General features: G+C 39.9%; 1 protein-coding gene across 1 annotated transcript in view; it reads right to left on the minus strand.

Annotated features, from left to right (window-relative positions):
• The window catches only part of ATP13A4 (ATPase 13A4), a 138,350-nt gene that overhangs the window by 27,044 nt on the left and 94,013 nt on the right, over positions 1-17,293 (minus strand). The window contains exons 14-18 of the mRNA XM_068545477.1: positions 17,019-17,169; positions 15,366-15,452; positions 14,983-15,136; positions 13,724-13,835; positions 2,572-2,696 (exon numbers count right to left, since the gene is read on the minus strand). Coding sequence (XP_068401578.1) covers positions 2,572-2,696; positions 13,724-13,835; positions 14,983-15,136; positions 15,366-15,452; positions 17,019-17,169 — 629 coding nt within the window. The remainder of the gene's footprint in view (positions 1-2,571; positions 2,697-13,723; positions 13,836-14,982; positions 15,137-15,365; positions 15,453-17,018; positions 17,170-17,293) is intronic.

The following is a 17,293-nucleotide window of genomic DNA, read 5'->3' on the forward strand; positions in this document are numbered from 1 at the left end:
ATGTAACAACTGGCTGGCTATCCCTAACATGGTTTCTCCCAGGTTTCTACCAAAATACTTTGAGAATCCTCAAAAGAGCTAACTGGGGGGAAGGAGATGCTCTAGCCTGAGATCAGAAGAGTACAGGGAGCCCTGAGAGTGAGAGGCTCTTCCACATGCCTCAGCAGGGCAACAACGGCCATCTGCTTTGCAACACAGACCTTTCTGCCATCTGTCACCTGCGAGAGGTCTGTTGTTTAGGACATGCAGCCCAGGCCTGATCCTCAACTATCTGACAAAAAAAGATAAAAACCTACTTAAGAAATTCCAGTAGCTAGATAAGGAAATATAATGCAGAACAACCAGAACATGACTGGTAAAGTAGGCTAGCTGCTGGAGACAGAAGAAAGCTTCATTAAAAATAATGAGAGCACTTAGGAAACTCAAATGGAGCACAGGGAAAAAATGGTTTTCTAAAGTCACTCCTACCCCAAAACACAATTTAAGAACTTCACAGTTAAAAAGGTGATTTGAAGGAGATCATCCTCATTTTTGATACCGGAGTTTGCAGTTTGAAAAAATTCAGTGCAAAAAAAGAACTCTTAAAGCTCAGAGCAAAATTATAAAAATATGAGAATTACATAAGATAGACTAAAAAGATGTATGTACAACATGGGGAATATAGCCAATATTTTGTAGTAACTGTAAATGGAATATAGCCTTTAAAAATTATATGAAAAAATTTAAAATATGAGTTACAAGAAAAAAAGGTAAGAGACCAAGAGGATAGATCCAGGAAGCCTGTCATGTGAATAATGGAAATTCCAGAAGGGAAAAAGGAAAGAGAGAGAACAAAAGCCCTAATTAACAATAGAAGAAATTTTCCTGAGAAGAAGACAGATTAAAAATGCTCACAATGTTCCAGACTAAATTAATGAAAAAAGACAAACATATAGGCACACCTTGGTAACATTTCTACACTCTAAAGTTAAAGAAAAAAGATTACATGTAAACAGAACAAGTTACCTACAGTGGACTCCACTGGCCCTGTGATATGCAATACCCAAAACCGGAAGACAAAAGAATAAAACCTACAGACCATTAATAAAAAAGGACTCTATATATAAAATAGATAACTAATAAGGACCTACTGTATAGCACAGGGAACTCTACTCTGGAATGTAGAGTCCTCTACATTAGTAGTGTAATATAGGTCTCTGTAATGACCTATATGGGAAAAGAACCTAAAGAAGAGTGGATACATTATATGTATTGACATATGTATAACTGATTCACTTTGCTGTACACCTGAAACTAACATAACATTATAAATCAACTATACTCCAATAAAATTTTTTTTAAAAATGTACTCTAACCCAAACATCCTATACCCAGGCAAGACACCATTCACCTATCAGAGCAAAGAAAGATATTTCAGGGTATATAAAAGATCAGAGAGCATATCACCCTTCCAACCCATCCAAGGACAATTCTTCCGAAAAATTACAACCAAGCAAGGAAAGAAGCAGAACAGAAATTTCAATATGAAAGAAGAAGTGAAGAGGGAGTGTTGTGAGCGATGAGCTCTTACTTCTACATAAATCTAACTGGTAAAGGATAGATTCTGAGACTGTGTAAAATCAGTGCTAAATAAAAATTTTGAAACAGAAGGGTCATAATGTAAGGGGAATTCTAATAAGTAGTAAACTAACTCAGCAGCACCTAGAAGCTGGACTGAGGGGCTAAGAAGGGAGAGGGAAAAAGTGATCCAAAAGTCTCTTGGATTGGGGTGTGTGGTAGTGGAGGGGGATGGAGAAGCACCGAAGGGGAGGGGAATGTATTCTCGAGTTTCCAGCATCAAATTGGGTTCAAGGACAGTGGGACAGGGAGAGAGTGTTTTGATGGGGCAAGACTGTATCTTGATGCCAGAATTCATAGAGTTAAATGCATCTGACTTCGAGAGCAGAGAAAGGGAAGGCAATACACCCTCAAAAAACATGAATGCATTAGGAAATCATTGGCTCTCCACTCGGAAGCATTCATTAAGAAATTTCACACATTTCTCTTGCACGATCCTTTCTCACTGCTCCCTTGTTTGTGATTTGGACTTTGGGAGTGGGAGAAGGGACAGAATTTTTTAATCTCCAGAATTGTAGCTCTCATTGATGGGCCTTCAGTGTATTTTACAGACCACAATGACTAATCATTCTTCTTCTCCGAACATTTGATAATAAAAATCAACATCTTTGCATCGCTTATGTCTTCTTATTCAGGTGTTATTTCAAACGTTCCCTCTCAGAAAGGACACCTCATCTAAAGTAGCTGGTCAGACACACTTTACCACATCACCTGTTTTATGTACCTCATAACACTTATTGGTAGCTGTTTATTCAATTGAATGATTGATTTTCTATCTTAACCCACGTGAAAGGAAGCTCAGAGTAATAACTTTGCCTATTTTGTTGTCCATGTCCAGTGTCTAGAACAGTGTCTGGCCCATAGTAGCAAGTCAACAAGATTTGCTAAATGAGTGAATCTCTGTCTATTTCCACATCAAATTCTTCCTGTTTTCACACACACTTTGTTCTATACCTGTGATCATTACGGTCCTTATCCGGGCTGAGATGAGCTCTTCAAGGGCAGGTTTTGTCTCTTCCTTCAGTCGATTCTCCAAGATCAGCAATCCCAGAAATATCAGGTCTGATTCTACCTGGTCCCTGGAAGTATATGGATGATTGAACAGAAATCACACATTACAGTCTTTCTTACAGGAAGCAAAACAAGAACAAAGTCAGGTATCTTCCTCTCAGAGTGGTCCCCACTCATTCACACACCATTCCTGGGGTACTGAATGTGTGCATGAACTATCCAGAAAGAAAACAGGAGGGGGCACAAGGATATAGAGACTTTTGCTCTGACAGAACTGAAAGGAAGAGAGGATGCTTATTAAGAACGAGATTAACTTTAATCTTTGTAGAGAATGAATTAAATAACCACAAAGCTGCCTTCCATCTGCTGTGGTGATTTTCATCACCACACCTGTTAGCAACCACCAGGGAGTTCTAGCTCTGGTAGAAAACACCATTAAAAATAAGTGAGGCAGGGCACCTTCAAGATGGCAGAGGAGTAAGATGTGGAGAATACCTTCCTCCTCACAAATGAGAAATACATCTACATGTGGAACAACTACTACAGAACACCTACTGAACACTGGCAGAAGACCTCAGACTTCCCAAAAGGCAAGAAACTTCCCATGTACATGGCCATGTGGCTGACAGGGTCTTGGTGCTCTGGCCGAGTATCAGGCCTGAGCCTCTGAGGTTGGAGAGCCGAGTTCAGGACATTGGTCCACCAGAGACCTCCTGGCCCCATGTAATATCAAATGGTGAAAGCTCTCCCAGAGATCTCCATCTCAAGTCAAATACCCAGCTCCACTCAATGACCAGCAAGCTACAGTGCTGGACACCCTATGCCAAACAACTAGCAAGACAGGAACACAACCCTACCCGTTACCACAGAGGCTGCCTAAAATCATAGTAAGTTCACATACACCCTGAAACACACCACCAGACATGGTCCTGCCCACCAGAATGACAAGATCCATCCTCATCCACCAGAACACAGACACTAGTCCCCTCCACCAGAAAGCCTACACAACCCACTGAAACAACCTTAGCCACTGGGGGCAGACACCAAAAACAGTGGGAACTATGATCCTGCAGCCTGCAAAAAGGAGACCCCAAACACAGTAAGTTAAGCAAAATGAGAAGACAGAGAAACACACAGCAGATGAAGGAGCAAGGTAAAAACTCACCAGACAAAACAAATGAAGAGGAAATAGGCAGTCTACCTGAAAAATAATTCAGAGTAATGATAGTAAAGTTGACCCCAAATCGTAGAAATAGAATGGAGAAACTACAAGAAACTTTTAACAAGGACTTAGAAGAACTAAAGAGCAAAAAAACAATGATGAACAACACAATAAATGAAATTAAAAATTCTCTAGAAGGAATGAATAGCAGAATAACTGAGGCAGAAGAACGGATAAGTGACCTGGAAGATAAAATAGTGGAAATAACTACCACAGAGCAGAATAAAGAAAAAAGAATGAAAAGAATTGAGGACAATCTCAGAGACCTCTTGGACAGCATTAAACACACCAACATTCGAATTATAGGGGTCCCAGAAGAAGAGAAAAAGAAAGCGACTGAGAAAATATTTGAAGAGATTATAGTTGAAAACTTCCCAAATACGGGTAAGGAAATAGTCAATCAAGTCCAGGAAGGGCAGAGAGTCCCATACAGGATAAATCCAAGGAGAAACACGCCATGACACATATTAATCAAACTATCAAAAATTAAATACAAAGAAAAAATATTAAAAGAAGCACGAGAAAAGGAAAAATTAACATACAAGAAAATCCCCAGAAAGTTAACAGCTGATCTTTTAGCAGAAGCTCTGCAAGCCAGAAGGGAGTGGCAGGACATATTTAAAGTGATGAAAGGGGAAAACCTACAACCAAGATTACTCTATACAGCAATGATATCATTCAGATTTGATGGAGAAATTAAAACCTTTACAGATAATCAAAAGCTAAGAGAATTCAGCACCACCAAACCAGGTCTACAACAAATGCTAAAGGAACTTCTCTAGGCAGAAACACAAGAGAAGGAAAAGACTTAAAATAACAAAACCAAAATAATTAAGAAAGTGGTAATAGGAAAATACATATCGATAACTACCTTAAATGTAAATGGATTAAATGCTCCAACCAAAAGACAGACTGGCTGAATGGATACAAAAACAAGACCCGTATATATGCTGTCTACAAGAGACCCACTTCAGACCTAGGGACACATATAGACTGAAAGTGAGGGGATGGAAAAAGATATTCCATGCAAATGGAAATCAAAAGAAAGCTGGAGTAGCAGTTCTCATATCAGAAAAAATAGACTTTAAAATAAAGACTATTACAAGAGACAAAGAAGGACACTACATAATGATCAAGGGAGCAATCCAAGAAGAAGATATAACAATTGTAAATATTTATGCACCCAACATAGGAGCACCTCAATACATAAGGCAAATGCTAACAGCCATAAAAGGGGAAATTGACAGTAACACAATAATAGTAGGTGACCTAAACACCCCACGTTCACCAATGGACAGATCATCCAAAATGAAAATAAATAAGGAAACACAAGCTTTAAATGACACATTAGACAAGATAGACTTAATTGATATTTATAGGACATTCCATCCAAAAACAACAGAATACACTTTCTTCTCAAGTGCTCATGGAACATTCTCAAGGATAGATCCTATCTTGGGTCACAAATCAAGCCTTGGAAAATTTAAGGAAATTGAAATCATATCAAGTATCTTTTCTGACCACAACACTATGAGACTAGATATCAATTACAGGAAAAAATCTGTAAAAAATACAAACACATGGAGGCTAAACAATACACTACTTAATAACCAAGAGATCACTGAAGAAATCATAGAGGAAATCAAAAAATACCTAGAAACAAATGACAATGAAAACACGATGACCCCAAACCTATGGGATGCAGCAAAAGCAATTCTAAGAGGGAAGTTTATAGCAATACAATCCGACCTAAAGAAACAAGAAACATCTCAACTAAACAACCTAACCTTACACCTAAAGCAATTAGAGAAAGAAGAACAGGAAAACCCCAAGGATAGCGGAAGGAAAGAAATCATAAAGATCAGATCAGCAATAAATGAAAAAGAAATGAAGGAAACAATAGCAAAGATCAATAAAACTAAATGCTGGTTCTTTGAGAAGATAAACAAAATTGATAAACCATTAGCCAGACTCATCAAGAAAAAAAGGGACAACACTCAAATCAACAGAATTAGAAATTAAAAAGGGGAAGTAACAACTGACATGCAGCAATACAAAGGCTCATGAGAGATTACTACAAGCAACTATATGCCAATAAAATGCACAACTTGGAAGAAGTGTACAAATTCTTAGAAAAGCACAACCTTCCGAAACTGAACCAGGAAGAAATAGAAAATATAAACAGACCAATCACAAGCACTGAAATTGACACTGTGATTAAAAATCTTCCAACAAACAAAAGCCCAGGACCAGATGGCATCACAGGCGAATTCTATGAAACATTTAGAGAAGAGCTAACACCTATCCTTCTCAAACTCTTCCAAAATATAGCAGAAGGAGGAACACTCCCAAACTCATTCTACGAGGCCACCATCACCCAGATACCAAAACCAAAGATGCCACAAAAAAAGAAAACTACAGGCTAATATCACTGATGAACATAGATGCAAGAATCCTCAACAAAATACTAGCAAACACAATCCAACAGCACATTAAAAGGATCATACACCATGATCAAGTGGGGTTTATCCCAGGAATGCAAGGATTCTTCAAAATACGCAAATCAATCAATGTGATATACCATATTAAAAAATTGAAGGAGAAAAACCATATGATCATCTCAATAGATACAGAAAAACTTTTGACAAAATTCAACACCCATTTATGATAAAACCCCTCCATAAAGGAGGCACAGAGGGAACTTACCTCAAAATAATAAAGGTCGTATATGACAAACCCACAGCCAACATTGTTCTCAATGGTGAAAAACTGAAACCATTTCCACTAAGATCAGGAACAAGACAAGGTTGCCCACTCTCACCACTATTATTCCACATAGTTTTGGAAGTTTTAGGCACAGCAATGAGAGAAGAAAAAGAAATAAAAGAAATCCAAATCAGAAAAGAAGTAAAACCTTCATTGTTTGCAGATGACATGATACTATACATAGAGAATCCTAAAGATGCTACCAGAAAACTACTAGAGCTAATCAATGAATTTGGTAGAGTAGCAGGATACAAAATTAATGCACAGAAATCTCTTGCATTCCTATGCACTAATGATGAAAAATCAGAAAGAGAAATTAAGGAAACACTCCCATTTACCATTGCAACAGAAAGAATAAAATACCTAGGAATAAACCTACCTAAGGAGACAAAAGACCTGTATGCAGAAAACTATAAGACACTGATGAAAGAAATTAAAGACTATAAAAACAGATGGAGAGATATACCATGTTCTTGGATTGGAAGAATCAACATTGTAAAATGACTCTACTACCCAAAGCAATCTACAGATTCAATGCAATCCCTATCAAACTACCAATGGCATTTTTCACAGAACTAGCTCAAAAATTTTCACAATTTGTATGGAATCGCAACAGACTCCGAATAGCCAAAGCAATCTTGAGAAAGAAAAAAGGAGCTGGAGGAATCAGGCTCCCTGATTTCACACTGTACTACAAAGCTACAATAATCAAGACAGTATGGTACTGGCACAAACACAGATATATAGATCAATGGAACAGGATAGAAAGCCCAGAGATAAACCCATGCACATATGGTCACCTTATCTTTGATAAAGGAGGCAAGAATATACAATGGAGAAATGACAGCCTCTTCAATAAGTGGTGCTGGGAAAACTGGACAGCTACATGTAAAAGAATGAAATTAGAACACTTCCTAACACTATACACAAAAATAGACTGAAAATGGATTAAAGGCCTAAATGTAAGGCCAGACACTATAAAAGTCTTAGAGGAAAACACTCTAGAGGAAAACACTTAGAGGCAGAACACTCCATGACATAAATCACAGCAAGATTCTTTTTGACCCACCTCCTAGAGAAATGGAAATAAAAACAAAAAGAAATAAAGGGACCTAATGAAACTTAAAAGCTTTTGCACAGCAAAGGAAACCATAAACAAGACGAAAAGACAACCATCAGAATGGGAGAAAATATTTGCAAATGATGCAACTGACAAAGGATTACTCTCCAAAATGTACAAGCAGCTCATGCAGCTCAATATCAAAAAAAAAACCCAATCCAAAAATGGGCAGAAGACCTAAATAGACTTTTCTCCAAAGAAGATATAGAGATTGCCAAGAAACACACAAAAGGATGCTCAACATCATTAATCATTAGAGAAATGCAAATCAAAACTACAATGAGGTATCACCTCACACCGATCAGAATGGCCATCATCAAAAAATCTAGAAACAATAAATGCTGGAGAGGGTGTGGAGAAAAGGGAACCCTCTTGCATTGTTGGTGGGAATGTAAATTGATACAGCCACTATGGAGAACAGTATGGAGGTTCCTTAAAAAACTAAAACTAGAACTACCATATGACCCAGTAATCCCATTACTGGGCATATACCCTGAGAAAACCATAATTCAAAAAGAGTCATGTACCAAAATGTTCATTGCAGCACTATTTACAATAGCCAGAACATGGAAGCAACCTAAGTGTCCATCGACAGATGAATGGATAAAGAAGATGTGGCACGTATATACAATGGAATATTACTCAGCCATAAAAAGAAATGAAATTGGGGGATTCCCTGGTGGCGCAGTGGTTAAGAATCTGCCTGCCAATGAAAGAGACACAGGTTCGTGCCTTGGTAAGGGAAGTTCCTACATGCCGCAGAGCAACTAAGCCTGTGCACCACAACTACTGAGCCTGAGATCTAGAGCCCGCAAGCCACAACTACTGAGCCCACATGCCACAGCTACTGAAGCCTGTGCGTCTAGAGCCTGCACTCCACAACAAGTGAAGCCACGAGAATGAGAAGCCTGTGCACCACAACGAAGAGTAGCCCCCACTCACTGCAACTAGAGAAAGCCCGCACACAGCAATGAAGACCCAACACAGCCAAAAATAAATAAATAAATAAATTTATATTAAAAGAAAAAAAAGAAACGAAATTGAGTTATTTGCAGTGAAGTGGACGGACCTAGAGTCTGTCATACAGAGTGAAGTACGTCAGAAAGAGAAAAACAAATACCATATGTTAACGCATATATATGGAATCTAAAAAAAAACAGAAAAACAAAATGGTTCTGAAGAACTTAGGGGCAGGACAGGAATAAAGATGCAGAAGTAGAGAATGGACTTGAGGACATGTGGAGGGGGAAGGGTAAGCTGGGACGAAGTGAGAGAGCGGTATGGGCATATATACACTACCAAATGTAAAATAGCTAGTGGGAAGCAGCCGCATAGCACAGGTAGATCAGCTTGGTGCTTTGTGACCGCCTAGAGGGGTGGGATAGGGAGGGTGGGAGGGAGACACAAGAGGGAGGAGATATGGGGATATATGCATACGTATAGCTGATTCACTTTGTTATACAGCAGAAACTAACACACCATTGTAAAGCAATTATACTCCAATAAAGATGTTTTAAAAAAAAATAAGTGAGGCACAAGGTAAATAAAGCAAAAAACCAGTTTCTCTAGAAATCAAAGCTAGAGAAATCTATGGTATTTTAGTCCCAAGAGGCATGAGGCCATAATCTCAAAAAAGGAGCCCTTCTTTTGAAGCCAATCTCTCTCTCTCCCTGTCTCTCTCCGCCTCTCAGCAGGTAGCATTGCTTCTCTACATAAAGTGTGAATGTTTCTGCAAACAAATAAATTCTCCGAGGCTCCTGACCATCACAAGAACATTTCCAAAACCTTCCACAGGACCAAGTGCAGGGGAGCATATTTGGGATTGTGGTTTCAAAGATTCTTCCATGATTCATTTATCTGAGACCCAGATACCTCTAGCAGACACAAGAGCAAGGCACCAGTACCGCCCAATTCTGGTCGAAATACAGATGAAAGCAAAAAAACCAACCTGCCTTGCTCGTCTCAGTGCTGGGCCTCACTTCAATCAGGGGCCCGAACTAGAATTAGGGGCACTCTCCAGGACACCGCTAACACCTCTACTGGAGTGACAGAAAGTGGACACAGCTGAACTACTCACCTCAGAGCTGGCTCAGAAGGATAGCACTTCCTATTCTTCTGAACCTGGCATTTAAGTCTCTCCATAACCTGAGTCCAAATGATCTTTCCAGCTTCATCTATCACTAAATTCTTTGTCCACCCCGACCTCCAGCCAAGTTGGACCACTTACCATGGGTGTACTCCGTACACAACCATCTCTAAACATTTGCTCTTTGCGCTGTAAGACGTTTCCTCTTATTTCATGGAGAAGGTTATAAGTTCCCTTTATCTGCCATTGAAACCCTTCCTATATTTTGAACCTGAGCTCACATGCACCTCCCCATAAAGACTTCCCCAGAGAGAAACACTTGCTACCTCAACATATTACTTCTACCTCTGTTTAGCTTGTATTTTATTTGTCCGTATATTATCATTCGTTGCTATCTGATCTGTCTCTCTGTCTCAGCTCCTTAAGGGCAACCTTTCTCAGTTCAGTGACAAGTTCAACAATAGTCATGTGGTGCCCATCACAGAGGAGGTGCTCGGCAAACATTTGCCAGTTGAAATGCTCTACTGTCTGCTGTAACCATTTTTCGCCAGGTGACCTAGGAAAATTTACTTCCTCTTTCAGAATTTCTACTACCAGAGGGTTCTCACAGGAACTGAAGTCAACCAGTCTGTCAGATCAATGACCATTTAGTGAACACACAAATAAGTGCAAGGAACAGGTCTCTGGAAAGGGGAAGAGAATATGCAGGGACTATAGTAGCCCCTGACTCCAGAGATTTGACATTCAACTTGGGGGAAAAGATTAGACCTGACCACTTCGGTTACATGGAAGGCTGGGAAAGTATCATGATCATGTGCAAATAAGAGTCCTATGGCATCAAAGAGGAAGGTGAAATCATTTCTGGGTGGAGTGATTGGCGAAGCTTTACGAGAGGAGGTGATATCTGAGCTGCTCTTTGAAGGATAACTTAGTTGATGCTTGATTCAGGTCCTCTAATCTTTCTAGTGGTCCTCATACACAGGCATCAGGTTTTAGACATTTTCAGAGATGACTGACATGGTCCAACCACAAGGCACCAGATCGGGCCAAGAAAATGGCTGCAGGGTCAAGCATGTGATAAAGTCTGCAACCCACTTTGGCACTCGTTTTTCTGGTTCCTCTGGCACATGTCCTTCGTAGGGTTCAGTGCACAGTAATCAGGAGACCAGCATTCTAATCCCAGCTCTGAGACTACCTTACAGTGTAACTATGGGCAAATCATTTTCCTTGTCTGGCAATCTATCTCTACTTTTGTAAAAGCAGGTGGTGAAACTAATGGATCTGCAAAGTCTCTTCTAGCTCTAACTTGACATGATTCTTCTTTTCATTCAATCTGAGCCAGAAAATAAAGAGAAGACGTAGTCCCTTGAAGGGGCTCATGCTCTGTAACTTGGAATAGCATGCTATCTTTTCCTGCTTCCTGCACAGACATTATACCTCCTCCTGAAGCACCTAAAAATAATGAAGAACGGGGAGTGTAATACAAAGGAGCATTGTCACTCCTGAGATTACACTTCATGTTCTTAAAATCCATGTGATTTTTAAAAGGTGAAATATGCATAAAGCGAACGAAGAACCATCAAAGAAATTATGATATCAGTGCTGGAAGCACTCTGAGTAAACACACACACACATGCACACACACACCCCCCAGAAAGAATGTTCTGCTCTAATCATGGATTAGAAAGCCTAGGTAAATTGACTTAGCTAGAAGTATATATAGTGGTGATGTGTCTTTAACACAAGATTGGCAGATTGGCGACCTAAGCTCAGATCCTACCAGTGAACTTGGGTATAGACGTTACCAGATTTTGAAAAGTTGGAATTTCAACGCTGTGAGAGTCAACTGTGACTCTCTTGTGTGTCACCATTTCCCACTGCCCATGTGCCTCTGCCTGAGTGCTTTGTTACATGCACAAGCCCTGAAGCCATGAGTTTGAAACTTGATTTGCAAATATTTTATTATAATAATCAGAAGCAGCAGCTTAGCAGCCAGAATCTTGATAACATGTGTCAACAGGCTCTCAGGAAACAAAGTTTCATTCCCAATTCTGCCGCATCACAGACCCAAGTTTCCTCTTCTTTAAAATGTGAGATCCAATCTCAAAGGTCACTTTTAGCTCTCTGATTTGAGTGAACTGGGTTGATTAAATTACAACAAACATCCAGAATGTAATAACCAAAGTTTTAAGGGTCACAGTAAGCTGGCCCACTCTCCTGGGGCCAGTAAGTCCAGGGATCCAACATTCAATGACTTTCGATGAGCCACTTCCCACTCTGGGCCTCACCCACCATTCACAAAGAGACAAGGTTGGGACACATCAGTGATTCTTATCAGGGGCGATACTGCCCCTAGAGGACATTTTGGAAACTTTTTAGACGTGCAAAATGTTACTCTGCATCCCACATGACTTTTGAATATTTTACAGGACATTCAAGGACACTAAAATATTGTTGATACTTTCCTAAGCCAGTACAGAATTATACTGTTTATTTCACACTATTATTATACTATTTAGTGTACTGTGTTTTTATAGTAAATATAATACAACAATATCATAATAAGCAAATATAAAATTGTTTATACTTCTCCTAGCTCTGTTTTACATACAAACACAAAGTATTTTGTACACATGTTTAAGATTCTATTGAGTTTTCCAGGAATGTGACTACCATATACAATGAGAGGAGGGTGTACTATTTTATTCCACTTTCCCAAGAGTTTTTAGCCATTTCACAGTCACCTTGCTGACAGTGACACTGCCGGCGGTATTTGAGACTTAGATGTATAACACACCTGTATCAGTCTGCATTCCTGAATGTTACAGCTCCAATGATTCTACATAGGGTGCAAGAAACATCTTGCTTCATTTTGTTTTAATGGAGTCAGCTGTGTATTTATGGAACTATTTATTACTTTTTATAATGCATTGTAATTTTAGCTTCTATTTGTTCTATATAGAGGGCATTATATTTCTTTTTCACGGAGAATATGTGCAGATCATGTTACATATGAATTTTATTTCCTTATATTAAAGGAAGTGATTACATAATACAGTTACAGGAAGAGAGTGTTGAATCTGGCAGGGTTGAAAACAATTATATTAGACCTCCCAAATTTAAAATCCTAAATAACAAAATAAGCCTTGATTATCTCCACAGCAGTGTTGCCATTAGTGGTCGACATAGAGTATTGGACATGACATTGAAAATGAAATAAACACCATAGTCTGAAAACAGTGGAAAATAAAACAACACATAAATTTGAATCCCTAATTACTCCAGTCCATTTTAGCTTTTGAGCATCCTTATTTTAATCTATACATACCAAAGCTCTCTTTAGAATGGCCTCTCCAGGTTTTTCTTGTGTTTCTACATTACCTAGATTATATATTGAGTCCAAGCTATATTTATTCATTCCATTAAGTTGTGTATTTTTTATCAAGATTTTTTTTTTCAGACAAGTGTTATGTTTTCTTTCTACAAATTCACCAACTATGATAAAAAATAAAAATAATAAAATCCCAAAATAGCTAATTAATTAATTAAATACCAAAAATAATTTAAAACCGAACTTATATTTGGTTCAAAATGGGGGCATGACCACAACTTCAAACTCTCTGGAACATGGGTTGTATTCATATATCTGTTTTCACAAAGCTGTACAATCACATCATATTTTGCAATTTATACGGCTATTTCTCATCAGTTCTCCCAGTCAATGTTCACATCAGCTCTGTGATTTAGGCAGGGCAGGGATGACTATATCCCCATTTACTAAGTTCAGAGGCATTTCACGCACACAAATTCAGTAAGCTGTGTTGCTGGGTCCACTGCCCAGTCTGGTGCATCTTCCTGCGGAACCATTCTGCTTTATCAAAATTCCCCCCACCCCATTTACCTCATCAAGGCAGTGGTGTGATGGTCCATTTCCAGCTTTTTGTAGGCCAGTCCTATGACCCGGAAGCCCTGTGTCGTGTAAATCTGAAGTTCACTAACAAAACTAGTTGGTACTGTTCAGAAAATAACACGAGATTAGTATGCAACACGAACTCAGCTAGTACTGGGAGAGAAATGCTTTACAAAGAGTTCCAACTCTTGCCCAAGAAAACACACCTCTAAAAATGTACACAAACAAGTCAGTGGGAATGTTAAATATTACTACCTTGTCACGGTTGACCTCTTGGGATCCAGTGAAGCAGAAATGAAAAGGAAGCATTCAAAAAATAAAAAGAAGAAGAAGAATGGGAAAAGTGTATGATTCTTTTTTTCTCCAGTTTAACCATCAAATATTTATCGAGTCTACTGTGGGTCAGGAATTAGCGATGCAGAGATTACACTGCAATTGCCATTCTGAGGGTCTTTGTCTAGTAGGGGAACAGCCAGTAGACTAACAATACAATCGAATGAGATCCTTGCTATGATCCAGGCAGTTACAGCACGCTATGGAAATACTTGGTGCATCTATCAGACAGGGAGGATGTGATTAGATGGAGAAGGGAAAGGGCATTTTGGCTGAGGGAGCATCATGTGCTCAGACACAGGGCCATGAGACAGCAAACCTTGATAGTTCATCTCAGGGGGAGCACAGGATGTGAAGATAGGAGTGGTAAGGAAACTCTGGGAAGTTTGATAGGAGTCAGATCATGAAGGCCTTAGGTATGATCCTAAAGGAGATTATCCTGGAGCCTATGGGAAGCAACCAAAGAATGAAAGCAGGAATGTGCTAACATCATTATACTGTGTGACAGAAAAACCAATCTGGTCACAGTGTGAAGGGTGAATTAGAGTAGGGGACACTGGGGGGCAGGGAACAAATTCACCAACTATGAAGTGATCCAGTGGAGGGATGATGAGGGCCTGAGCTGATGGAGTGACAGGGCCATGGATTAGCAATTGACAAGACAGAGGCACTGAGGGAGAGAGGAATCCAGGAAGAATCCTAAACTGGGATGGGGGAGTAGTACTTTCATTCACTAAGATGGGAAATATAGAGAGTGAGAAAGATAAGCTTGGTTTTGGTACCGAGTTTGAGATGCCAGTGAGTCATCCAATTGGTGATGGCCAGTAGGCAATTGGATTCATCAATCAAATGCTGAGGGGACATATGTGGGTTGGAAATACAGATTTGCCCATTGTAATATAAGTCTGTCCACTTACCTGTCTCAGGTTGGCAAAAGCTGGCCACCCTCTCCGGTGCACCTTTCATGAATGCCAGCCAGTCACCCCCCATCTCTTGGGCAATGACTGTCATCCTCTGCAGCGCTGATGAGAATGGGAACTGATGCAGGATTGCAATTCCTGCCACTGGGACCTGGATGAGGGAGGGGGAATGGAGAGGGACACACCACATAGCTTCTAGCTGTTGGAAATTAATTACTCCTTTCCCAATCCTTAGTTTAGCAAATAAGGGAAACAAGGTCTCACCAATTTTCACACATGGAATTCAAAGAAGACACATCTCTGAGCTTTCAAAATTGTGGGCCTGACAGGACTTTCCTTCTGAGTTGGGTTTTGTGGGGCAGAGGGCGGGCAAGGCTTACCTGGGTGGCTGGTTTGCAGGGCTTAACAACCATGGCACATGCCGGTGCTCCCTTGATGTGGAAATCATGCCCGGAAACCACCATTTCCTATTTCAAACAGGATGTTTCATCGTAGAGATTTCTTTCTTGTCCATCCACTAATACTGTGCTCAAACCCTTCCCTTGAGAAAATCTCAAGCCGTCTCAATGTATTCTCCTCCCTCAGCTACATGGAGGTGAACCAGACTTAATTCGCCACACACAAAAATAATGCATTGGAAATGCTAGGAACTTGAAGGGCAGAAACTTCTGAATTATTCATGCAATTTCTCCTGCTTTCTCTGCTGGAATGTGCTGTATAAAGGCTCATTCAACATTTCTGAAGGGCTTAACTTGAAAACTCTGAGCGTGAGTAGCCCACACCTTACTGCCTTTTTCTCCTGGTTCACTGTTGCTCGTGCTCTTCCTTCTCTGTCTAATTTGGATTGATGGTCCCCAGGGTACAGCAGGGCAGGGACTGATATATGTGGTTAATGTTTAGTAAACTCTCAGGAATTGCTATAATAAAGACCCTAAATTATAGTCAAAGGAACCTTTTACCCAAAGATGCCAAAATGCTTTATAATCATCTCACTGAGTGGCCGAAAAAAATCTCAGAGAAGAAATTATAATCCCTACTAAAAGGTACAGAAACAGTAACCCAAGAAGGATGGAGAAAGTTACATCAGACTGCTACAGAACCATGTCCTATTAGCGCTGGAAGGGACCCTAAAGACTGTCTCCTTCAGTGGGGCTCACACATGCATCACAGGGGCCTGGAGCTAAACCAGGCTATAGGGGGTGGAGGTGGGCTTGTAGCTAAGTAGGTGGGGATGTGTGTTCCCTAAGCTGTGCTTTTACTCCCCATTTTCTATCTCAACCAGAGTAACTCCAACGATTTGTTTTGTGTAGTATGCTTTTGAATAAAATTTCCTTTTAAGAAAAGATTCCAGCTATTTTGTTTTCTTTTAGGTGAACACTGCTGGTCTAATTCAATCCCCTCATTTTAAAGTTATGGAAAACCCCAACAGGAGACATGACCTCACGAGGTGAAGGAGTCAATCAGAACAGAGCCAAGACTAGAACCGGGAGAGCCGGATTCCTCGTCCTGAACAAGGCCATTTGATCTGAAATCTACTTCAGAGTCTCAACAAAAGCTCTCATGGTTTTCCTTTTTATAGTCTAGTCTTAGAGACAAAATTAATACTAAAGTAGTAGGAATAAAACTCCTGGTAACAACGAATTATCCTAAGCACTGGGGACAGTGACGTTTCCTAATCCCCATGTTCTAGATAACTCTGAAACCAGACATGGTTCATAGTACAGCTGGAAAGGGTTAGAAAATAATTATATAATAATTATACTAATACTATTGAGCTGATAATATATTCCAGGCACAGCACCAGGGATTTTTTTTTTTTAATGCGTCCTTCCACTTAATCCTCACAATAACCCTAATATGGAAATACACTGTACAGAGGAGAAAACTGGGGCTTAGATGAGTTTGCCCCTCACTGCCATATGTACTCCATATTGGAGACCTCGCATTTTATGAGTATTGAATAGCTATGATAACACCTGGCTTGGTCTGGCATTGAAGAAGCTTCTTAGAATCTTTGCAGAACAGAAACCTACCCAAGTAGTAGCTTCAAACATTTTGAGGTCCAGTGGGTCTCCATGGATGGTCCCATCCAGGAGGATCAGAGAATGGCAGCTGGCCATGGCTGCATACAGTGGGCCCCATGGCAAAGCCTTGCCTGAGGCAAAGTTGTGGACTTCCTGGAAGCTAAAGGAGAAAAGGGAAAGGGCTTTAGTCTATTCCTCCAGGCCAGAATGGAGCTTCTAGAGGTGACCATCCTTTTAAAAAATAAGTTAATATGCTTTGTTACATTACATATCCACACTCTAAT

Source organism: Eschrichtius robustus, chromosome 6 (assembly GCF_028021215.1).
Source record: "Eschrichtius robustus isolate mEscRob2 chromosome 6, mEscRob2.pri, whole genome shotgun sequence".
Taxonomy (NCBI): Eukaryota; Metazoa; Chordata; class Mammalia; order Artiodactyla; family Eschrichtiidae; genus Eschrichtius; species Eschrichtius robustus.